General features: G+C 37.8%; 2 protein-coding genes across 2 annotated transcripts in view; both read left to right on the top strand.

Annotated features, from left to right (window-relative positions):
* LOC122351746 (calcium/calmodulin-dependent 3',5'-cyclic nucleotide phosphodiesterase 1A-like) overlaps positions 1–25,877 on the top strand; it is a 64,132-nt gene that overhangs the window by 12,825 nt on the left and 25,430 nt on the right.
* On the top strand, positions 12,991–15,474 carry LOC122351832. The gene is made up of 2 exons (XM_043249180.1): positions 12,991–13,198; positions 13,456–15,474. The coding sequence occupies exon 2, from the start codon at positions 13,661–13,663 to the stop codon at positions 14,816–14,818; it is 1,158 nt and encodes a 385-aa protein (XP_043105115.1). The 5' UTR covers positions 12,991–13,198; positions 13,456–13,660; the 3' UTR covers positions 14,819–15,474.

Genomic DNA, 25,877 nt, shown 5'->3' with positions numbered 1-25,877 from the left:
AATATCGCAATAATTTTGACGACAATGCATATCGAATGTTACATATTCGAGCGTACCTTCCCAAAAAAAGAAAGCACTAAACATCCAATATTACATCCGCGCAAGAGGCATGAGGTAGAGTTCATTATTGCAGTTGCCAGATATCACGGGTTTAAATACCCAAATAAGAGCCTCGCTGTTGAAAGGATACATTTTCTGCCTGGTGAGCAATCTGGCAACCATGCACACATGCTGGCTCCTCATAGAAGAAACGGCGCTGCCAGTGATCTGAAATCACAGACAAACAAGCTGGAGTTTAGCGATCAAAATGAAAGTGTTACTCAGCCAGTCTGTGTTCTGTCATGACACCTAGACTGTATTGTTTGTGATTGTGATAGCTGAATAAATGCACTCAACCACTGTTGTTTGAAGAGAGAAACATAGGCCATTGCAATTTGGAATTACTATTAGGAATTTTCACTTTAATGTTTATGTATATATATATATATATATATATATATATATATATATATATATATATATATATATATGAATCCTTACACTAGATGAGGTCAAATAAACCATTTATGAGTCCACATTTCATTGATTTGTGCTCATGGTGGTGGATAAGGCATATTTCTCCAAATTTGTGAAATCAGCTAAGAAATAGCTGGTGTTCCAGCAACTAGCTCTCCATCTGAGAGGGTTTTTAGTGTTCATGGGAACATGCCACAGAGCTTTTCTTATTACATTTTGTATACTTTGTAACTATAACTGTTTTATCTAGATAGTATTTGTTGTTGTTGTTTTTTTAATTGGGGGCAAAAGAAGATGTTTTTTTATTATTATTAAAAGCATGTATAACTCTGCCCTAATGCTGGATAGAATATTTTTATCTATATGTTTTCTTTCACTTAGCACTGGTTTCATGTTTCTTTGTGAAACTGGTGTGAGCTTATGCATATCAGGTTTTAAGTGAACATTGCAAATATTATCCAAAAATAATGAAGTCAAAATGGTTCGGTTGCATGCCGGTTTTGCATTTGTTAACACTATAGGTTTAGGGTTGGCATTTTTCCAACAGCGTTACGTTTTAGCAACAGTCCACAAATATTTCAATTCTGACACGTCGCAATACATACCTATAGCAACGTAATACAAATATGTCAGGGTTTACGTATAGCATCTTTTTTAGTGCAACCCAGTAGACATTTCTCTTTGAAACTGTGGTGAAATGTGCAGTAAGACACGTAAAAACACTTTTGCACAAAAAGTGCACAGGGATAAATATTTTTATGAGACCAGGTTGATTATAGTTGCGATCTGCACCTCCCTTATCTGATAGAATTAGAATGAAAAAAAAACTTTTACTGCAGGTTTTACATATCTGTAGCCACAGGAAATCTGAAGCTTGGAAGCCACGAGTGGAAGTAGTCACACTTCAGCAGTTTTGTGTGGGAGGTCGCAAGCTTCTGTGATAATGACACATATGAAGTAGTGCAGTGAGAAATCTCCCGTAGAAAAGAAAAAAATGTCTATAATGTCTCTGTTGTTTCTCCTTGATAGCATAAGAGTTAGATAGAGATAGAGTTTTTGGCTTTTTCTCATGAGAAAACAGATCTCAATTTTGTCTTAAACTGTGCTCAGATGTCCAAAGATGTCTTCTGCATTTAAAAGTCAGAGATCATGTTTGTTCAATTTGCAAAGATGTCATGTGCCATCAAATGTCAGAGATCTCAATGTGACCTGAAATATTTCTCATTAAATTCTTTCAAAACCAAAATATGAGATATTAGATAGTAAACTCTATACTCAGTGTCAACCTTTGTGTGTTATTTTATATTTTTTATATATATATATATATATATATATATATATATATATATATATATATATATATATATTTATAAAAAAAGCTTGTTCCTGGGGTAAAAAAAAGTACTGTATATTTGTATAAAGTACAATCTTTTAGGCAAATAAGGTACAAAGTTGCCACTTTAAGTGTCCTGCCCCCCATATTTTTGTGCAAGAAATATTAGGAGAAAAAGAGTAATCATGTGAATGCATCATAACTGAGAGCTCTTGTACTACATCTGTCCCTGAAAGTGACACAGGTCTGAGCTCTTTTAAGATGCAGTGGTAACACATTCGATAAAAACTGCATTGGTACTGTGGAACAAATGTTGTTAATCATGAGGTGATGAAGGCACTTTAGGACAGGAATGCAGAGAAAGCAGCAGCAGTTTGTTGCCATAGAGACCAAAAGCGCAACTTGTGGTGCAAGGCATTCGTTCAGCGTTCTACCTGCAGTTAATCTAGATACAAAAGGTTAAAAGCATTTTACAAGACAAAAACTCTTTTCAAGATAGAAATGTGGCTTTGTAGAGGTAAAGGAATGCGTGTATATTGTGATGCGGAGGTCTGGTGAACAGCATGCATAAAACTAGAGAAATAATATGAAGTAAAAGATGTATGGGGTAATAGAAATCCACCTTTAATCGATCATTTGATGTATTGCTGCTACCACCTGGTCAATACACTGCAAAAATATTATACTTAATTGCCATGTAGTATATCACCTGAACATCTTAAAACAAGATCACTTTTACCTAAATCATATTTAAAATATGACCTATGATAACAAATCTCAATACTTTATCTTATTTTTACTGTATAATATGTCATAAAGATTCTTTTTTTTCCAAGTTTATAGCTTCTACACAGTCATCCCACATTTAACACTTTTTTTATAGATATTAACAGCTTGTTAATTGAGTTTTTTGATTTAACACACAAAACCTAATTTAAATTAAAAAACACAGAAAAGAAGGACAGTGACTGAATTTGTATTCAAGATGTGTGTTAATCATTTATAGACTTGACTGAAGATGATTAGAATAAGTCAAATAAGATGCTGGTTTTGCTCTGAAAGACCACACGAACGTCACCACTTTTTTGCATTATAAATGCGAATTCTTGCTAAATTTTCCATTAGCCGCGTTTTCAATTTGCACACTTTGAAGGGCAACGAAAATACGGCTAGCGTTTATATAATGAGTCAAAGCATTCATCTGTTGAGGTCAATGTTGTGTCTTTGTGACCTGACATTGTCTGACTTCTCAACATGAATGTGACAATCTATCCTTTGACGATCCGATACATAATATACACATAAATCCACCCATAAAAATAAGCCAAAATCGTCTTTTCTCTTGAACAGGAACGTGAGTACGTTATTACTATAGTGGTGACCTTTAATAAAAACATACATTAAACTTATTACATACAATACATACATTAAAGTATTAAAGTACTGGCTTCTCTGGTGTTGTACCCAAAAACAACAGATAAAGCAACCTGTGCATTTGAGCTTTTAACATCGCCTGCAAGGAAGTCCAATAATAATCCTTTAAGTCTGTATTGTCCTTTTGAATATCTGCTGTATCCTGGATTGTGAAGTCTGTTGCTATAGATACTGCGGCTGGAGGCTTTCATTGGGTGTTAGACTTATCCTCCATCTTTGATCTCTTCATTGGCTACTCTCTCCTGTATTATACCATATGGATATGTTCAGTCATGTCTGTATGACATTTTATATTTGGCCGAGGTAGTGTTTTCCACATTGCGGTGATTCCATCTTCACGTTTCCATTCTGGCTTTAAAAAAACATCAAGGATTGCGGTCGGATACGTTTTCTATACCGCAATCTCACATATTTTTGGCTGCATATGGTATTCTGTACTGTTTCAAAAACTAACTTGCAGTAAGTGCACAAGGCTTGGTGTTTTCGTGTGGGATTTGGAAAATGGCAGATATTTCTACAGCTGTGTTTTTGTCCATATATAAAACGTTACTCAAAAATGTATCGAAAACGATATTCATCGGACAATGATTTGAATACACTTCTTCGATGAGCCCGTAATTATTTTAACGCTATTGCTTTAAACAATAAATGGCTGATTTTAAAATCAAACATCATTTTAAATCAATTAAAATAAAAACTTTAATCAAAGTCCATTCAAATGCAAAAATCTGGTAAATAAGCATGCACAGTTCAATATATAAGCCAATGTATATCCAAAGCTGATAAAAACAACAACTAGTCACTATGGTACAGTGCATCTCTAAACATGTTCATTAGAACAAAATAATGTAGTGTGTGCATAACCAAGGAGGTGTACAATACTGGAGAGCGTTATCTGTTAGCATTCCCATTCATCTCAATGGCCAATTATATAAGCTGTACAATAAATGCCATGCATCACTGAGTAAAGGGAAAATTACATCATGACAGTGTTCATTTGCTGATGGCTCCTCAAGAACACACACGGTCTCATAGCTTTCAAAAGCTGCAGAAGTTGGAAAATATCCCCCAAAATCCACATTTTTAAAAGGATCCAATATGAATCAGGATTTGACAAACTGAATCTAAATAGGTTGCTTACAAAAACATTATTCTGTGAGAACACACTGCTATGTTTGAATGGCCATCAAGGGAGTTGCATTTTAGAAGCAGATGGTGTAGTTACAACATCTGCCAACAGGGGCTATTGGGGTAAAAACAACACGCAAAAAAGCAATTTTGTTGTCATGTGAGAAGAACACCAGGAAAGGGTATCGCTTTTGGCTGTTTTGCAAGGTGAGCATTTTTTTACAATAGCGAAAATATTTAGGATATATCTGATATTTTTGACATTGCAGGGTAAGAAATTGTTAAATAACAAATATTGATTTTACCTTAAAGATACTAAAAAATAAAAAAACAGCAACAACGTTATGTTTTCCACTTAATTCATTGTATGGAAAATATTTTTATTTTGTACATTTACAAACTTTTTTTTAAATGCACTATCTAGTCTCCTTTCCATAATCTCACATCTCTTTATTTATCATTCAGCATTAAGCCATTATTAAAATGGCATCAGAAATGCCAGAGATGGCTTCTTAAACCATCTGCTGTATTCTGTCTTTCTGAGCCTCATAATAGATGAGTAAACAGTTTAGATTGCTTGTATTTTATTTGATGGGCCAGTTCAAAGTAACTCAAACATTACTGTGCTACGCTCTCTGTTTATTTCCCCCATATTAGTTCGTTGAAACTTTAAAAAATGAACATATAGTACCATCTGTAATTAATCACAGAGCCTGGATAATTTCTGGATTGCCTGAAAACATGGGGCAGTGCAGACTTTGCAGAGTATGCTGACAATATATTCATTTTCATTTCATTTGTATTTTGACACATCAGCATCCTGGTCTTCATATTTTTGACTTTATTGTGTCCACTGCCTCATTTGGATAATTTATTTGTTCTCTCCATTGCCCATGTTTATGTGACATGTCTGGATTTTGTATGCCTTTTTTGTTTATTTTTTTGTATTTTTTGGTTGACTGAGTTGAATTTGTCATATATTAACAATGTGTGTTATGTATGCCTGAATATTTATTATCTTGATGATCAATGTAAAAGTCTGCAGTAACCCCCGATGCACTCTTAATGGGTTTGCAGTACTGTACTTCGTCAGTCTTTCCAAGGGGGTTTTGCTTTATATGTTGTAAACGTTTTTTTTCCCCAGTTCTTCACATAGGGTCTACCTTTCTGACCATAAGAGGAAATTGGCCTGTACTTTTACCCAAAACTTTCAAAACCCTACAAAATCACTTGACTTTTGTGGCTTTTTATTTTTGTTTTTGAGAAAAAAAACACTTTTAGATTTATCTAAACTATAGGCTAATTAAAAATAAGACACAAGCCAATCAAATATGTCTCATCCCTAATTTTCTATGAAATATGTCAAGACAGATCAGAAAACGGAATAGCAGGATTTTAGAAAAGATTTCTTTTTTTTTCTTCCCGGACAAAAATAAAGATACCAATCATTTCAGCTCTTCAAAGAACCTTTCAGTTAACCAATTATCATAGATGTCTTTCTTTGTGTTTAACATTTCACGTTTCATAACATAGTATTTCAAAAATCTAAAGAATCTTTTTTTCTATTAAGAACTGTTTGTAGAATGGAAAGGTTCATGCAACCATCAATGCCACTAATGTACCTTTATTTCTAATAGCCAGTACTTGTTAGTAGCTAATAAATCTTACAATATAAGGTATTTTTCATAAAGTTGTGCCTTGCATATTTTGAACAGTTGACAGACTGTGAACCTGCAGACATTTATGTGTTCTTTTTAAAGATGATTTTAATGATCCAGCGAATGTAGCTGCCAGATACATTTCTTTTTTTTCTTCTGTTTGATGTGTCTCCATCTGCGTCCATGCCATTAGTCTCCGAGATTGACATCCCCTCTCTCCTGAAGATCATTTTAGCGTTTGCAACTGTTCCTGAGTCATCGCTTGGTGCTTCTCTGGCCTCTTCGGCTAAAGTGCCAAGTTCCTTTTGATTAAAGCACGAAAGACTCCCCTGAAGAGGTCATATCTTTCTTCTTTTCTCCTCTTCTTATTATCTTATGTTCTCCCCGAGGTCCACTTATAATGTTAGCGACGGTTTTGTAGTGCCAAAAAAGCGGCCAGTATTTAGCTTTCCATGACAATTTTCCACTCTCTCCTGACCCTTTGACTGTGTCCTAACCAGGCATGATGCAACAAGCTTCAAATCAGTTTGTCTTTCCACATGCATATAACGTTATTTCTCAACAACCGGATTTCAGTTCAAATGTGACATCAGAAAGTTAAAGCTAAAAGCAGAAAGTCACAACAAGCTGTTTTTCAGCATCTAGCGAAGTTATTCGGAGTTTAAAAGTTACAGTATGTTTGCAAAGCACATCGAAAGATGAAGGAAAATCAGACCTTTTGAAACGCACACCTCCGAAACAAGGACCCTCTCTGCATCGCATAACTTTGTCTACACATCACACTAAACGCAAGCCAGATTGTGATATAATTACTGTTTCCTGACAAGGGTCCAGCCCCTTTTTTGACCAGACCCAACGTTAATTTGCGTGCTCGACAGCTTTTCTGGAAGGGAGAACGGCTGTACAGGACGTGACTCTGAGAGGAGGCAGGCATTTGGGAAGCGTTTTTGCATGAGGGACAAAGAGATAAGAGCCGACGTGAAGAGTTCAACGCTGGCGCTGGAGCTCTGTTGGGCGCCTGGCTCTCTCCGAGTGTTGAGCGTTTGGTGTCTGCCTGAGAGTTTTCTGTGATGTGGCCTCCGTGGCCTTTTGCACTGGGCCGTCAGTGAGAGAGAAAGAGGAGAGGGAGGCTGGATCGGGCAGAACAGCTGGGGACAGACTGAATGAAACCTCAGCTCACACACTCTCTGGACTCGTGCTCTTAAATGGATGAGTATGTGACCATCAAAAGGAAGCTTCTCCATAGACCTATCTTCAGGTAAGAGGCATTCAGCTGCGGCCTCCGGTTAAATTGTCATCTTTGGGGACTGAGTTTATCAGAGAAGTCTGTTTTGAAGTCGTACGTTTGTTTTCTGTAGTTACAAGTCTGAAGAGGATTGGCTTTTGTTGCATTAGTAAGCTGCTTCTTCTTAGATGTTTCTCCTGAGGAAAACTCACGTGTCTCTTCTTGAGTTCAAAAGAGATCGCTGTGTTCAAATTTGACCAATCAAAAGTCTAAATTTGTCTCAGTTATTCATGTGATTTTATAGTGATATATTTTTATAGTTGTCTTATTTCTCTTAAAGAACTCTAGGAAAAATATCTTACAAACTCGATACATAAACCAAACTTTGAAAGCGAATAGTGCATCTAAAGCATGACTTTGATTCCCAGGGGCACTTCCAAGCTTATCTGCTTTTTGCCCTGTTATCAGCCACAGTGCATTTCAAAGGAATGGGAGCAAAATACCCTAACTAAATGCCCCGTTTAATGTGGTTACACAGTCATTAGAGGCAGAACATTATGCTGTGTTTCATTGCGTTCTCTGTTATTTCAAGCAGGTTGCTTTTTTTGCCTGTAAAACGGAAGCAGATGGGCAACAGGTACTTCTACATGCAGTCTCAAACTGGATTTAGTTATGCGTACTTGAGGTTGAAGTCACACTAGCTCAGTTTTAAAAGCTTGTGATCTGCCTGTGTACATAGTTCTCTGGGTACTAACTGATATGGGACCTCATAAGTGACTGATTTGGACCGTGCGGCATAGACAACAACAACAACGTGTGTCATAAAAATAGCAGTTCTCATGCAAAGCTCAGTCGATTTCATTTGCACCATGTTGCAAAGCTAATGGTACTTATATAAGCATAAAATATATAGTATGCTCACTTTTATAGATACGTTTGTTATTAAATATATAATGAAGATGTTTATAATTTGCATATCTTTCACTTTGTCCACCCTCTTGAGGGAAATTTTCCCTGAACCTGTTGCAGTGCATTGTGGGATTGCCTTTTACTTGCAGTAATGCCTTTAGAGTTCAGCCAGAAGTTCTCTTAAAGCTTTTGCGACAGTCTTTTTGTAAAGAAGCCTTCCTTTTAGTCATTTTTTGTAATAGTTTTATTTGTTAAAAAGTTTATATTAGTGTAAACTTATTTTTAGAAGCAACCTTGCATTGGTGGTTGCAATTCATCTAACATTTTATTTTATTTCAGTTTATTTAAATTTTATAAAACAGTTTTTAATAGTTTTAGTTTTTGAATGTAACAGTAGGTATCAAAAGGTTTTAAAACGGAACTGTTGTTGTTAGCTGAGTTTGCAATAAGGTTGTTTGAGGGACCTCTAGGCTTCTTGGGACTTCTAATATTTCTGTTTGTGACTCTTGTTCTGTCTTGGGAGTTTCATGGTATGTTTTGTACCCCTGATGTTCCCCTTGAGGTTCCTCTCCTTGCTGACAGTATCAGCCTGCTGGGAGGCCTGCATGGGAATATAAGATTTCTGAAACTTGCAGGCTAAGCTCTGGAAATCTGACTTTTCTTACAAATTGTTTGCAATAAGTAGCATCCCATTGGGCAGTTCTACATGACATCTGCAGTCCATCACACGGAGCGTTTTAAAGCATGGTTGTTTACTACGAGGACCAAACAGACAAACTGAATCAGCTGTGATTCAACAGTTTTTCTCCTTTTTCTATTTCTTTGCTTGTCTGGACTGGTTTATGCTTATTTAATACTGATAATTTAGCTAATGAAACTGTTTGGCCTGCTTGGTAGTTTTTAACACCAAAGAAAATCTATCTGGTAAGGTTTAGTGGACAAAATCTCACTCCCATGTTGTTATATATTACTTCTTTCTTCCATGGAATCTATAAAAAGAATTTGTCACTTTTTCTAAGCAGATACAATAAATTGGGATTTTTAAGTATCTTAAAAATATCATAAAAACCTGAATTAAAAGCACGTTGGTTGAAACCATTCAGTGGTCAATCAGTTGTTGCATTTCTGATGATAAACCTTTTTTATGGTGCTTTTTCAGTCTTATCTTTGCAGATATGCAAGAAGAGTGCATTGGGGAGCATCTAGGATCTGTCTAAAAGAATGAAGACTAAATTAGTAAGGTAGATTAAACAGAACCTATCAGATTGCATTTTTGCAGATACTATCATAATGTCAGGGAAAACAATGGAGTGTTGCACATTTTTCAGAGCTGACATCTTGCTTTTGCAAGCTATTAGGAATTCATTACAAAGCACAGAGGACGTCAATTGAATTAACTCCTTACATTTGACATTAGTTGCCTTAGTTAGATAGTGGAAAAAAGTATATTTATGTAGCTCTTTTCTCAGCAAATATTCTAACCTAATTTGAGTCCTGGACTGTGTGACTTTGAATACTACAGAATATGAAGGATTTTGTTTATGAATCCTGCATATGTGAAACACATTTGTATGCAACACAAATCAGCTGTCTGCTTGAGAGGGGCACACTGTATTAAATTACCAATGTGAGTAATATTTTTTAAACGTATTAAAGGTAGAACATAACATTGCAAAATATACACTAGTCTGGGGTGAGTAAGATTTATTTATTTAAAGTAATGCAAGTTTTCTTTTCATCAAAGATTCATTAAGCTGGTCATAAGTGACAGTAATGACATTTACAAAAGATGAATGTTTTATATAAATGCTGTTCTTTTCCATTTATAAAGGAATCTTGGGGGAAAAAAAAGGTTGAACAGTTTACACAAAAATATTTTCCTTTTTGTTTCTTGAGTAGCATTTTAACATATAACAATGATTTCTGAAGTGTTATGAAAATTCAACTTTGCATCACAGAAATAAATGATATTTAATTTATTTAAATAGGCAGTTATTTTAAACCGCATTAAAATTTCCAAATATTATTTTTTTTACCATATTTTTGATTAAATAAGTGCAAGACACTTTTTTTTCAAAAACATAAAAAAAAACATGACCGAATGTATGAAACTTTTGCATAGTAGTGCATTAATGTAAATATTAAATATAGCAATGATGGAATGCAGCTGATCTAAAAAATTCTGTTTACCTTGAAGCCAAACTATGCAGAACGTACGAGCTAAAAAGTAGATTTTACTTTCATAAATTATGCAGAGTTGTTGCCTGAAAGCTCTGTAAATCAGCCTAATAGGTCTCTGTAGCTTTCTGTAGATTTTGCCTTTTAGATCAACACCGTCTTTGCCAGGGGTGATTATATATGTTGAGATCCTTTGAGCTGTGTAAAGCGTTTGTATAGATCTGTCCTGTGAGGCTTACATGCAATCTGTATCACATGACTCGTTCTGTAATGCAAAAGCGTATCACTAATGGTTTAAACATATAAAGATTTTCATACCGGGAATCAGTCCTCTGTTTTGAGAACATACAGTATGATATCTAGTGTCTCTCACTGTGAAATAAGTCAGCAGGGAAAACTTTGGCCCATGGTTCCCCGTCAGAGCCAGCAACATTTAGTAAGTTAATGAAAAATATGAACGCATTCATAACTTAGCCTTATTTACCCTGAAGAGCATATTGTGTATTCCTCTTTGGGGAGATTCAGCTTTCAATCCACTCACCTCGCAAACACTTCCCCTGACATCTTTGGCTTGTTAAAACAGCTCGTACCGAAGCAATGTGATAAATGACCCAATTGTGAAAAAACAGTTAGTATTGGGTTGTGTTAAATCAATCAGCCCTCTCGTGTTTAAAGGGGCGTGACACTGCAATACATTTAGGATGATTATGTTACTGCTATTTCACCCTGCTTATCATATTAATACGCTGTCTGATTAATTTACCTTTCATGTGTAAATACTCGGGAGTTTGTGCATTAATTGGTCAAATAAATCACAGGAACAGTGACTCTGTCGCATTCATTTACTAGATTAATCCATCAGTTTATAATCTGATGACATGACATTTTATAAGAATAAAGCGATGGAACGAAGTTTTTTAAGGTTTAATTCTGAAAGTTTGTGTAGGACGATAGGACAAGGCAGAGTAATAAAGGGAAATAATTAATGCCTGCAGAATAATAAGTGGGAGAAATTGATGTCCATTAAGAAATGGTCTCATCTGAATCAGGTGAGAAATCTGCACAGATCACGCACTGCATAAGACAAAAAAGTCCAAAATGGTTATAAACATACATCATAATTTGGATATGAGTGGACAACAGGGAATTGACTTTTTCTATGGAATAAGCATCATTATATGCAGTTGTTGGCATTTTGGTAAGAAGCTATTGTTAAAAGCTAAAAATGTTACAATGTATACAAATACAGCTTTTTAAAAGACATTGACTGATGGACTGGAGTGGATTACTTGTGGATTACTTGGATGTTTGGACTGTCATTCTGATGGCACCCGTTCACTGCATAAGATCCACTGATGAGCAAAAAACTTGATGCTACATTTCTCCAAGTCTCTTTCATGAAGACTGTATTTATAAATAGTTTTTAGTTAAAATGGCCTTTTTAGAAGCAGCAGAGAAACAGTTATTTTTTCACGATCGAAGATAAAGAAGCAAAGTTTTATGCACTTTTACATGTTACGTGTGCTGATTGGAAATATGTTGTTAAAACATAATCTGTTTTGGGGATTTTTGCCTTGTTCCCATTGAAATAGGCTCAAGCTCTGCTAGTATGACTGAAAGTAGCTTCTAAGGAAAACCAAGTAACCAAGTCTTTACAAGACACATCTATTTGGTATGTTGGACCTTGTGATAAATGACCAGTTCAGGGGCCACTCTTGCACCACCTACATCCTCCTGCTCTCAAGTAACTTGTTCCTTTATACTAAGATGCCTTTATTGTTTTTGTATTTTAAAGCAGTCCTTCACTATAGCCCTCGATGGTTCAGTGGTTGCTTGAAAGAAGAAAAACTTTTCATAAGATGCTGTTGAAGGAAGTAACATACTATATATTTGCTTGTATATCTCTAAAGCTCACTTGCATTTGTTCTGGATCATTTGACGTGATGTTATGGTGCCTTTGGAAGCTGGATGGAAGAACTCTGCAGGCGGCGGATGCAATAGAAACTTGTTTACAGAGCGAAAATGAAACAAGGCGGATGAATTTCCTCGATTTCTGTTGATTAGGGGTTGTTATCTTTCAAACGGCTGTAAGAGCATTTACCTCCATGACCCTGGACTTGTTGTGACGTTGTATAGGCAGGTGTTAAATTCACTCAACATTGTGAATACAGAACCAACAACTGATACACTTAGCTGATAAAAAACATCACAATGATCCACAAGTAACGCATTTTGAGAAGTGAAAATATGCATTTTGTAAGAAAGAAGCTCCGTCTCATTTTGACGGCACCCATTCAACTGCAGAAGATCCATTGGTGAGCAAGTGATGTTTTGCACCATTTTACACAATTTATCTGAAGAAACACACTAAATCTAAATCTTAGATGACCTGACAGTGAGTAAGTGAGCTATTCTTTTAATTCCCAAATCTATCTTTATCATTTTCTGTAATGTGAGTGAATTTTGGGGAAATACAAAAGTATTTGGACACTAAGGTCACACTTTGAAAAGTATGAATATCATTGCATTAGATAACAGACGTCAATTTAAGTGCCGGCCATTTTTAAATACATTTTAACTGTGAAATTGTAATATATTTTTGTTCTGTTATCTTTAACATGTTTATTGTTTAATCTGAGACTTTCCTTTATGCCTTCGTTATTTGGTCGTGGTCCCTTTAAGAATCTTAGGTTTCGGTATAGAGTTATGCCATGTGATTGAGGAAGCGAGCATGTTCAGCAGAGAGTAGCTTTCGTAGCATTTTTTTGAAGCTTACTGTTATATTGCATACTTCTTGCATCTGTTTTAGCATCGTGGGTATGTATTGACTGTTTTTAGCGATTGCTGAGCATTACTTTAAGACCGTGTTACATTTATGAAGCTTATGGTTCGAAGCCGATTGTCGTCTGTCGTTGCGGTTGTTTTTTGTACTGTTTCTCGAACATTCTAAGTTTATATAAATATAATTTAAGAATTTAGATAAAGTTGTTAATTCATACACCTGCAATAGTAAAAGGGATTTCAGTTTGTTTATTTGAATATATCGGTTGATTTATGTATTTTGTATGTTTCAGTTTCACCTTTCCTCACAACGTCAATAAACCTGTGGACGAGGAGCTTATGTCTTCAGAGTCTTGATGTTAGGGAAAAGTTTACCTGGCTGTCACGTTATATCCAGTACATATAGCAAGGGCAGCACAGTGAAACCACGTTGGCTTAAGACAGGATTGTGCAATGCAAGCTGGCAGTTAATGGTAAAATAGACTACTTAACTTCGCTATGGCAACAGATAACCATTCAATAAAGACACGCTCTCATGCTTCCTGCTCTTCAGTACGATCAAGTACATCGTCAACTGGGTCTGCAGCAGCTAAGGCAAGAGCAAGGGCAGAAGCAGCAAAAGCACGTCTTACCTTTGCCGAAGAGGAAGTTAATCTAAAGCTACAAAAGGCCAGAGTGGAGGCATCTATGGAAGTGCTACAGCATAAGAAGGAGGCAGCTGCAGCAGTCGCCGAAGCAGAGGCGCTTGAAGCTGCTATTGACGAAAATGCTGAGAAACACAGTTGTGTGCTAAGTGTGAATTCTGCCCCTCTGGAAGCCAAACAACGCACTGAACAATATATTATTGATCAAACGGAAGTGCAAGAGACAGAACTGTATCATGTCCCAGCTAAAATAGAACCAATCACAAGTTACGGCATCCCATCTTCATGTCTCAAACCTGAAGCCAAACCTTTCCTTTCACGCCATGCAAGTGTTGCCTTCCAACCACCTGCTACCACCTCACAACAGCCAAGCACCTATGAAAACGAGTATGTTCATAACTCATGCGAAGCTGGATTTGAGAATAACAATTCAACACCCTTGCAACGTTTTAGGCAAAATAGCAATGGTTATCCGACTCCTCAGCCCTACCCTATTTCCCCAAATTCAAACAACTGCAGCTCAAACATGAATGACTTTGTAAGATTTCTTGCTCGTCGTGAGCTAGTGGCAACAGGTTTACTGCAGTTTAATGACAAACCTCAGAATTACAGAGCCTGGAAACGTTCTTTTCAGTCTGCAACTGCTGATTTAAACCTGACTTCTAGTGAAGAGATGGATCTCCTTCTAAAGTGGCTTGGCAAGGAGTCTGCAGAGCATGTTGAACAGATAAGGGCAATACACATCAACCATCCACAAGCAGGACTGGCTATGGCATGGGACAGACTGGATCAAGCGTATGGCTCTACGGAAGTAATAGAAGATGCCCTATTCAAACGTATTGATGCCTTTCCTAAAATAACCAACAGAGATTATTCTAAACTGACAAAATTGAGTGATCTGTTAATGGAGCTTCAGTCAGCTAAGGCAGAAGGAGACTTGCCAGGTCTTGCTTTCTTAGACACTGCAAGAGGTGTCAATCCGATAGTACAGAAGCTACCGTTTCGTTTGTAAGAGAGATGGGCATCAGTCGGCGCAGCCTACAAGCGTCAAAATCGTGTTCCTTATCCCCCCTTTGCCTTCTTTGTGGATTTTGTTTGCCAAGAGGCAAGCATTGGAAACGATCCAAGCTTCAACTTTGTCTCTCAAATAGACTTGACTCCCAAAATGGAGAAGACAGCTTGGAGGCCCAACAAACAACGAGAAATTTCTGTACACAAGACAGCGGTATATTCAAGAGTTGCCAATGATGCTAGGGAGCTTTCAAAAAAATCTGATGATTACGATAAACAGTGTCCTATTCATAGAAAACCGCACCCTCTAAATAAATGCCGCGTTTTCCGGGAAAAGCCGTTTGATGATCGCAAGGCTTTTTTAAGAGAGAATAATGTGTGCTTTAAATGCTGTGTTTCGACATCACATATTGCAAAAGACTGTAAGACTAAAGTCCAATGTTCTGAATGCAAAAGCGAAAGACACCACACTGCGCTCCACCCTGGGCCTGTACCCTGGAGAGATGAAGGCCCTGCTATGGAGCACGGCGGGGAGGGAGAGGAAGTCTTACCTCAATCTCAAGTCACCAGCAAATGTACAGAGGTCTGCGGAGAAAATCAGATGGACCGTTCTTGCTCTAAAATATGCCTTGTTAAAGTATTCCCAGCTGGCCGTAGAGACAAGGCAGTGAAACTATATGCAATTCTGGATGAACAGAGCAACAGGTCACTGGTTCGGTCACAGTTCTTTGAAGTGTTCAGTGACCAAAGCCCAAGTGCTCCTTACATATTAAGAACATGCGCAGGAGTGAAAGAGGCAGTTGGAAGAAGGGCCAGTGGCTATGAAGTAGAATCTTTGGATGAAACTGTTTGCATTCCATTGCCAAGCCTTATAGAATGCAATGACATTCCTAATAATAGAGAGGAGATTCCAACCCCTGATGTGGCTCGCAACCATGGTCATCTAAAGTCTATGGCACATCTTATCCCAGAACAGGACCCTCAAGCTCCAATTATGCTTCTCTTAGGTCGGGACATTCTAAGAGTTCATAAAGTCCGTAAACAGGTGAATGGCCCACACAACCTGCCCTATGCACAGAAGTTGGATCTGGGATGGGTTATCGTAGGCAACGTGTGTCTGGGAAATGTTCACAAACCACTGATAATCAGAACCTTCCACACAATTACCACAGAACAAAAACGTCCAACACTCTTTGATCCATGTCCTAATGTGTTCCACGTTAAGGAAATCTACAAAGACAACCGAGTAAATAACTACTACACGAAATATGCGGTGGATGAATCATTCTGTGATTCTGACCTCCTGGGATGCACAGTATTCAAGCAAACCAAAGATGACAACCAGGTGGCTCCTTCAATTCAAGACACCTCTTTCATGAAAATAATGGATGAAGGTTTGCACAAGGACTTAAACAGTAGTTGGGTTGCACCATTACCCTTTAAGAGTCCACGGCCACGTCTCCCCAACAACAGGCCTCAAGCACTGAAACGTCTTATGTCTCTCAAGCGCAACCTTGAAAGGAAACCGGTAATGAGAGAACACTTCCTGAGCTTCATGGACAAGATATTTAAAAACAACCATGCTGAATTAGCTCCTCCTCTGAGTGAGAGGGAAGAACAATGGTACCTGCCTACATTCGGAGTGTACCATCCGAAGAAACCTGACAAAATCAGAGTAGTTTTTGACTCTAGTGCCCAACACAATGGCATATCACTTAATGATGTACTTTTAACTGGTCCTGACCTGAACAACACTCTGGTAGGAGTGCTAATGCGCTTCAGAAAAGAAGCCATTGCCTTTACTGCAGACATAGAACAGATGTTCTACTGTTTCTTAGTAAGGGAAGATGACAGAAACTTCCTACGTTTTCTTTGGTTCCAGGATAATGACATTTCTAAAGACATTGTGGATTATCGCATGAGGGTCCATGTCTTTGGTAATAGCCCCTCGCCTGCTGTGGCTATACATTGTCTACATCAGTCTGTTCAGATTGAAGATTTCTGTGTCGACCCTGATGTCAAACGTTTCGTGATGCGCGACTTCTACGTAGATGATGGCCTGAAGTCCCTGCCTACAGTAGAAGCTGCTATCAGTTTACTTAAAAGAAGTCAGGAGGTTCTCTCAAAATCAAATCTGAGACTACATAAGATTGCAGCGAACAACAAAGATGTCATGGAAGCGTTTCCATCCGCAGATCATGCTAGTGATCTAAAAGATCTAGACTTTGAGGCAGACACGCTGCCAATGCAGCGTAGTCTTGGACTTAATTGGGACCTCCAGTCCGACTGTCTCCGCTTCAGTGTCTGTGAGGAGGCAAAACCGTACACCCGGCGAGGTGTCTTGTCCACTATCAACAGTCTCTATGATCCTCTTGGATTTGTAGCGCCAGTCACTATCCAAGGCAAGGCTATTTTGAGGGAGCTTACTTCTGTGAATGGTGACTGGGATTCTCCTCTGCCAAAAGAGATGGAGGAAATTTGGACCTTATGGAGACATTCTTTGTTGGAGCTGTCCAGTCTTTCTATCCCCAGAGCCTATACTGAGACATCCCCATCAGCAGCTGTCAGAAGGGAGTTGTGTGTTTTTTCGGATGCGTCGACAAAAGCCATCGCTGCTGTGACATATCTAAAAATCACAGATGCTGCAGGGAATATTCAGATTGGTTTTGTGATGGGAAAAGCCAAACTTGCGCCCGGCCCCGAGCACACTGTGCCAAGACTTGAACTTTGTGCAGCAGTTCTTGCAGTCGAGTTAGCAGACTTAATTTCTGCAGACCTTGACCTTCAGCTTGATGCTATAACCTATTACTCAGACAGTAAGGTGGTTCTCGGGTACATTTGTAATGAGACCAGACGTTTTTACGTTTATGTCAGCAACCGGGTACAACGTATCCGAAGGTCCTCCAATCCAGATCAGTGGCAATATGTGCCTACAGACCAAAACCCGGCAGATCATGCAACGCGTTTTGTACCCGCAGCCCATTTACAAAACACCAGTTGGCTAAGTGGACCCAAATTTCTGCTCAGGCCAGAATCAAGTACTTCTGCAAGCACTTTCAACCTTGTTGATCCAAGTTCAGACCCAGATGTACGTCCTCTAGTGTACACTTTAAGCACTGCCGCATTATCCAAGCAACTGGGTTCCCAGAGATTTGCCAAATTCTCTTCTTGGAAGTCACTAACAGGAGCCATCACTCGCCTTATTCACATAGCTCGTCATTTCAAGACAACTGGGAAGGAAAACAGTTCCTGTAAGGGATGGCATTACTGCAAAGCTGAATTCAATGTAGAGGAATCTGATAAAGCTTCAGCAATTGTAATCCAAGCTGCACAAGAAGAGGTTTACAGTCAAGAGATCAAATGTATCCAAAAGCAAGAAAGGATTCCTAAAAGTAGTCCTCTTTATACTCTGGATCCTTTCATTGATGCACAAGGAATTCTTAGGGTCGGAGGTCGTCTCCATCGAGCAAGCTTTGAGCAGAATATAAAAACTCCTTTGATAATTCCAGGCAAGCATCACATTGCTACTTTGCTCATTAGACACTATCACGAGTGTATCCACCATCAAGGCCGCCACTTTACAGAAGGAGCTGTCCGCGCAGCCGGCTTTTGGGTAGTTGGTGGAAAACGTAGGGTGAGCAGCATCATAAGTCAATGTGTAACTTGCAGACGGCTCAGAGCTCCACTCAGCATCCAGAAGATGGCCAACCTTCCAGTAGATCGTCTCACAACAGACCCTCCCTTTACCAACATTGGACTGGATGTGTTTGGCCCTTGGAGTGTCTCTTCACGTCGGACGAGAGGAGGTTTTTCTCTCAGCAAGAGGTGGGCTGTAATTTTTACATGTATGAGCGTGAGAGCTGTTCACATTGAAGTTATAGAATCCCTCGACACATCCAGCTTCATCAATGCGCTTAGACGTTTTCTTGCTGTGCGGGGACCTGTCAAACACATTCGTTCAGACCGTGGCACAAACTTTGTTGGTGCATGTAAGGACTTAAAGATACCTTCAAACATTGACATTAAGACAGTGAAGAGGTATCTGTCAGACCAAAACTGCACTTGGACTTTCAATCCACCGCATGCTTCCCATTGCGGTGGAGCATGGGAAAGAATGATTGGAATAGCAAGAAGAATTCTCGATTCCATGTTCCTCCAGTTGAAAGACAAACTTACCCACGAGGTGCTTGTAACCTTCATGGCAGAGGTAGCAGCCATTATCAATGCCAGACCCCTTGTTCCCGTGACTACGGACCCTGATGAGTCGTTCATGCTCACCCCTGCAGCTCTTCTCACTCAAAAGGTGACCTCTGTTGCTGCACCGCAGGCGAGTTTGGAGTTGCAGATCTGTACAAGTGCCAGTGGCGGCAAGTTCAACACCTTTCGAACACATTCTGGGACAGATGGAGGAAGCAATTTATACCAACTCTACAACCACGCAAAAATGGCAGTCCGTTCAACCAAATGTCGTACCAGGAAGTGTTGTCCTTCTCAAAAATAGCCAAGTACAACGGAATGAATGGCCTCTTGGACTGGTAACACAGACTTTCCCTAGTCAAGATGGAAAGGTGCGTCAAGTTGAGGTGAAGGTCATCAAACCAGGAGGCTCGTCCCTTTTTCTTAGGCCTGTTACAGAGATAGTGTTTCTACTTCCACCAGATTCTAAAGTAAATGCATAATCATTAATGTTTTTGAGTGATGTGTACTCACATCAGGCGGGAGTGTTCTGTTATCTTTAACATGTTTATTGTTTAATCTGAGACTTTCCTTTATGCCTTCGTTATTTGGTCGTGGTCCCTTTAAGAATCTTAGGTTTCGGTATAGAGTTATGCCATGTGATTGAGGAAGCGAGCATGTTCAGCAGAGAGTAGCTTTCGTAGCATTTTTTTGAAGCTTACTGTTATATTGCATACTTCTTGCATCTGTTTTAGCATCGTGGGTATGTATTGACTGTTTTTAGCGATTGCTGAGCATTACTTTAAGACCGTGTTACATTTATGAAGCTTATGGTTCAAGCCGATTGTCGTCTGTCGCTATGCGGTTGTTTTTGTACTGTTTCTCGAACATTCTAAGTTTATATAAATATAATTTAAGAATTTAGATAAAGTTGTTAATTCATACACCTGCAATAGTAAAAGGGATTTCAGTTTGTTTATTTGAATATATCGGTTGATTTATGTATTTTGTATGTTTCAGTTTCACCTTTCCTCACAACGTCAATAAACCTGTGGACGAGGAGCTTATGTCTTCAGAGTCTTGATGTTAGGGAAAAGTTTACCTGGCTGTCACGTTATATCCAGTACATATAGCAAGGGCAGCACAATTTTATATATTTATTTATTTTAATGCCACCTGTTTTTTTTTCCATTCTTCCATTCTTTCATTTTTGACTGCTGATGTACTATTTGGTGACACGAGACACTTTTGTTTTTGTTTTTTGTAGATATTAGCAACTGAAAATCCCGTCTTGAATCTCGTCTCGTGTTAAATGCACAATATCTGCAGCTTGCTGTAAGCTCATCACCTCGTCTCAGCATGATGCTTTTAGATCTGGGCTTCCACTGGAGCTGCTCTCATTATTTTTTCAAGTGTCAAGCGTCTTATGAAGGCGTTCAATTAATTAAGATTTGACTGATTACATCGCATCTCAATTTTCCCATTTACTGAATAACGTGTCAGTTGCGATAAGACTTTCTGGTTTGTTATGGAAATCGCCATTCTTGGTATTCACAGTATTCACTGTTACTATGGTTACACATTTTATTCACGGTAATTATGAGGTATGAAGAGGACAGTTCGAGAGTCAAATCTATTAGTAAATATGATTGTAAAACCCAAATATTGACTTTGTGACTTAATTGTCAAAGCATTTTTGTTGCCAAGGGCAGACTGATCTGATGATGATCACAAAATGAAAGTGACAGTTGAAGTCCTAATAGGGCAGTCAAGGACTCCAGTGTGATTCTCTGCCTGATTATTTTGTGATTGTCTTTTTAAATTTCCTTTTCAGGAAAGACATTTAGATGCAGGTGACTAGATGTATTCACAACTAATGGCAGACAGACTTTATTCTCTTTTATGATGACATTTTAAAAAGCTTTTTAAGTTCTGTTGTTTTATTATAATTTTTGTTGTTGTGGTTGTTCTTGCTGCATAATGAAAAATGTATCGATATTATTATTTATTATATCAGTACATCATATTATTCACTATTATAATGATAATTGATTTGTATTTTTTATTAATAATTAAAATTATGGTTATGAATAATGACAATAAATTGTATAATACATGATTATCATTATGCTGTGGTAACACTCCCTGTGAGTGTCATATATTTGTAAAGCAAGCTAAAGATTTAAATAATGTTGAATAATACTAATACTATATAATACTACTAAAACTACTACTACTACTACTAATAATAATAATATAAGTTATTGTTAAAGTTATTGTTACTTATATTTAATGTTGACTGATGTATGGAATATTTGGATGTTGTTATATTTTAGTTTTTAATTACAACAACAACAGTGATAATAATAATAATTATTATTTTTCTTGTTGAAATGACAATTTTATTATGTGAAAGAAAATATAGTAAGACTCCACATTTGAAAATAATTAATTGCAGTTGCTTATATCATTGTGATAGATAATGCAGAGGTAAATAATATTCTGTTGTGGCAGACCATGTCATGTTCTGACTGTTTCCTGTGTTAACAGCTCCTACTGGTTTAGTAAACAGGATAAATTGCCTTCATTTCAATCTTTTTATTATAATTAATAACAACAAAATGGCACATCATTTTTTGGCCCAGTTTCTTGAACATCAAGGTCATTCACATCCCCTAAGGGTTAGGATTTTCATGGCTAGCGGAGGATAAGCACAAGGAGATGTTTAACGGAGATAGCCTCATGCAGTAAATCAGTGCCCTCTGTGCTGCCAAAACACGACGTGCATTTAGAGCTCCGGCTTAACTGCTCCAACCCAAGAGGTTAGTTTACAACCCAGTGTAAACCAACCTGTCCTGCGGGCATTAGGATGTGGCTTTAGTACTTGGAGGCCTGTGGAGAAACTGATGCTTGTGAAGAATGGGATGTTTGTTTAATCAGAGCTCTGCTGGCTCGAGGAATTGTTTTCTGGCAGCGCAGATCACTGCCGACTGCGTATGTCAACCTGTTTAACACGTCACCAGAGGGCCTGAAGTCCTCCGGTCAAAGCACAATCTTGCAGGAATTATGGTTCTGCTGGGCACCAGCCTCTTTGCAGACCCTTTCTTGTAGCAATTAAAATGTATTGTCTAAGTGATAAGAAATGTTATATTGTCAACTTTGAATGTACAAATTGCTTCACAAATGAAGAGAGTGTCTGATAGTGTGTGTAGTATTCCAAACTAATGGCAGCACCTTTTTACCTCCATCATGTGTGTAATCGAATGCGGTATTTTTATGTAAAATGACCTTGAGCTTAGAAAAAGTTCTATGTTAGTAATTATTGTTTTTTGTTTTTTGATACATTATTTGATTGCTTGTTTAATACATTATTATATAATGAAAATCTTTTCTTTATTATTATAATTATTGTTTTATGTAATAATATTCACTGTTAGTAGTAGTAGTAGTATTTGTTGTTATTAATAATGGTTTAATTAAACTATTGCCATTATAATTAATTTAGAATTAATAATAACAATAATTATAGTAATATAATAATACTACTACTAACAACAACAACAACCATTATTATTATTATTATTATTATTATTATTATTATTATTATTATTATTATTATTATTATTATTATAAATGCATATTTTAATTATTTAGCGATTGAATTCATATTTCATTTTTTTTATTTAATTTTTTAAGGTGTCTTGGTTAAAGTGTTATTATATAATGAAGTGCTGAGCAATAATAATTAACTGAGTAATAATAATAATCAGTCTGCCATGGAGTTACTTGCACGTAATTATGCATCATTTATTTTTATTATAATAGTAAGTACACATAACATGTAGCAAGGACACCTTGAAAAAAGTGTTAGCTTAGTTTGGTTTTGTGTTCTTTTAATTGTATGCTATTACTGTAATAAGCCCGTATTCTAACTAATTCAGTATTTAGTTAACTGGTACATCTTGGTCAACTGGGGGGAAAAAGTGGACAGACGCACGATGACAGTCCACTTTCTTCCAAATCTTCGCCCGCGTTCACAATCTGTCTATAAATACGTTTGGTAAGCAGCGTTGGCGTCCAGGAGGACAATTTGTGACAATATTTTCCCCGTTGCCGAGGGGACTTTTTTGGAACCGAAAATTTAGCAGCGGGATATTTGTGACATCAGAGAACACTTCCATTTATTTGTCAGAATAAATGGGGCGGGAAACAGCTTGCAGCCGGCTTGTGCACATTATGCATGAGATTTTTCGTACAGAAAAAGAGCCGGTTTACATCTTTGGACTCATCACACGCTCTTCCCCACCTCTGTAATTATTGTCAGGTCAGTGAGTGGTCCTTTGGGTGCCATCTTTGCGGAGTGAGGAATGTAGAGCTGTCTGAGAGGCTGGCAGCACGTCTTTTCTTTCCTCCTTTCCATCGCCGGATCCCCGAGGGACCGTCAGTGACGGCAGCTGCTCTGAGTTTAGGACTTTTGCGCGTAGAATGGCACAGCAAGCTCATGGGAAAATGTTTGAGGTTGACCTTCCTCTGTACTTGTGTGACTGGGGCATGATGGCCTGCCGACTGCCTGTGCCAGCCTCTCAGTGGGCCGCCGCTAGTGACGACGAGAAACATCCCCCTCGCCCTTTCTCCAGGGTTTTCTCATGCACCCTCAGAGAACGAGCTGGCTCTGAGGAGCAATTCTTGAAAAACTCAAAGCAAACTTCCAGGGTTTGTTTTGTTTTGCAATCCCTAATCTGACCCGGGCGGATACACTGTGAGCTATGAAAAGCCTCGGTGGGTCTAGATTTGGAAAAAGGGGACTTAAGGATGGATTGGAACAGGTCCCTGAGGAACGTTTTAGCCGGAGCAGCATGTTACTGCATGGGCCGAAGAGTCCAGATGCAGCTAAAAGAGGACGATACAGCTCTCTTTAGTGTTTTTGCTTCTGGGAGGCCTGCTGTAGAAGTAAAACCGTCTGTTTCTGGACAAGCCTCTTTTGGATGCTTATTTTCATTTCCATAAGGGTCTGAAGACCTTCCCCGGTGCACTGTGTCAGGGGCCACGGCAAAGTCTCCAAAAATACAGTCAGTCTAAGTGGTTGTGCTCTGAAAGCACTCGACAGGAGGGGTCTGTCAGCCCATTATACTTCATCTCCTGTGTTTTTTAGCTAGGTTTGTAGTCATATTCGAACAACTCTCTGGGATTACTTGATTCTAATTGGTTAGTTGCTTTATTTTGTCAGATATTTCTGTTTAACAGCCACTAAACCAGAGAAGATGGCATATGTGCCTCGTAAGCCCGTCATATAATGGCTCTGGCGCCGTTGAATCGCTTCAAGAGTTTTACGATGGTCAGTATCCGCTTACCATAAAAATGATTTAAGACTGCAGCTAAATTGTCAGTAACTTTTTTTAAACAACAGCCGTTTTATTGGTAGCAGACTACAATATTATATTTTAGTTTTTTATTTTAATGCAGTCTTCATTTTAATTTTAGTTTAAGTATTTTTGTTATATGCTTTTGTTTTTGTTTTTTTGTCATTTTAGTATGTAACTTATTTCAGCTTTTAATCAACAAAACCTTGTAGTTTTACAGTTACATTTACTTTATTTTATTATGTGTTCATTTGTATTCTTAGTTGAAAGGTTATGAATGGAGATTGTAGCACAAGCTAATTTGCACCTTACAGAACAAAAACATATTTTTAATATTATGTATTAAATAAACATTATAATTTTTTCACAATTTTTTTCATAATTACACTATTAGTCATATTATAATTTCTTATTTTTTATTGAACAATAAGTCAATTTATTAGTGGCTATATTGTGTATGATTATCACAAGAATTATGCAAGACCCCTCTGCTTTGCGTTCTGATCACCCTTTCAGTTTTTATTTTACGATAATGACCAGATGTTTTGTTTTAAGGAGGTTTTATGTTATTTTATGCATTGCCATCTAGTAGGCTATTTTTAGTTTAGTGTTTCTGCAGTATATAGCATGCAGAATCTGCATAATATGCAAAAAATCTGCATGAGGTGAAGTTGCATGATGCATAATGTTTCACACAGTAACACTAACACATATCATGCATATTTATATGTATCATATACGCTATTATAGCAAATAGTAGGCTCTATAAGTATTCAGTAAGTAGAATTCTAAAATGTATACTTTGGATAAAAATTTCTCGTCAGAGGAGAAATGGGAGTAGACTGGCACGAGTGCATTTAATATATCATCTGAGCGAGCAGCGCATGTCTGAGGTTCTGCTCTCTTGCTGTCTTCAATGTTAAACACACTCTTACAGGCTTCATGTGAATGCTGATAAGCACAACAGCTGTTGTGAGGGGACCGGAGGGAGGGTGATACGCTCAGGGCTCTGCATCCCGTTGCATTTGTTTCATATTAAACGTCATATACAGAGGGGTTCAAAAGTTTGAGACCACAACATAGGATTTGATGTTGTTGTTTCTTTCTTCCATTAAACAAGATGTTAGAACTCTGCTGGAGCACACGAGCATCAGGCTTTGCTCATGTCAACATTGGTTCTGTTGTCATTAAATCAAAAAAGAGACAAACGGAACTCTAAGACTCTAATTTTATATATAAATAATATATAAAAAAATGTGCATTAAATAAATGCTAAATATAAGCATTTGCCGAGCATTGTTTAGCATATATCACTCTCCCAGTGACACCTACCTTACGGATACCTTTTGTGTTTTCTAAGCCTAGTTTATTTCTGAGTCGCTCGTATCTTGATTCTAGCCCGTGTGTCCTAGATTTACCCTTTTGACTGTTTTAGATTGCGCGTTGCTCCTCGCTTGGACTATTGCTCACATTCATGAATTTCCCTTTTTGTCATGCCCCACGCTTTTGCCATAGGACTGCTCT

Source organism: Puntigrus tetrazona, chromosome 9 (assembly GCF_018831695.1).
Source record: "Puntigrus tetrazona isolate hp1 chromosome 9, ASM1883169v1, whole genome shotgun sequence".
Taxonomy (NCBI): Eukaryota; Metazoa; Chordata; class Actinopteri; order Cypriniformes; family Cyprinidae; genus Puntigrus; species Puntigrus tetrazona.
Note: the sequence above shows the minus strand (reverse complement) of the source record. Positions and strands in the feature narration are given on the sequence as shown.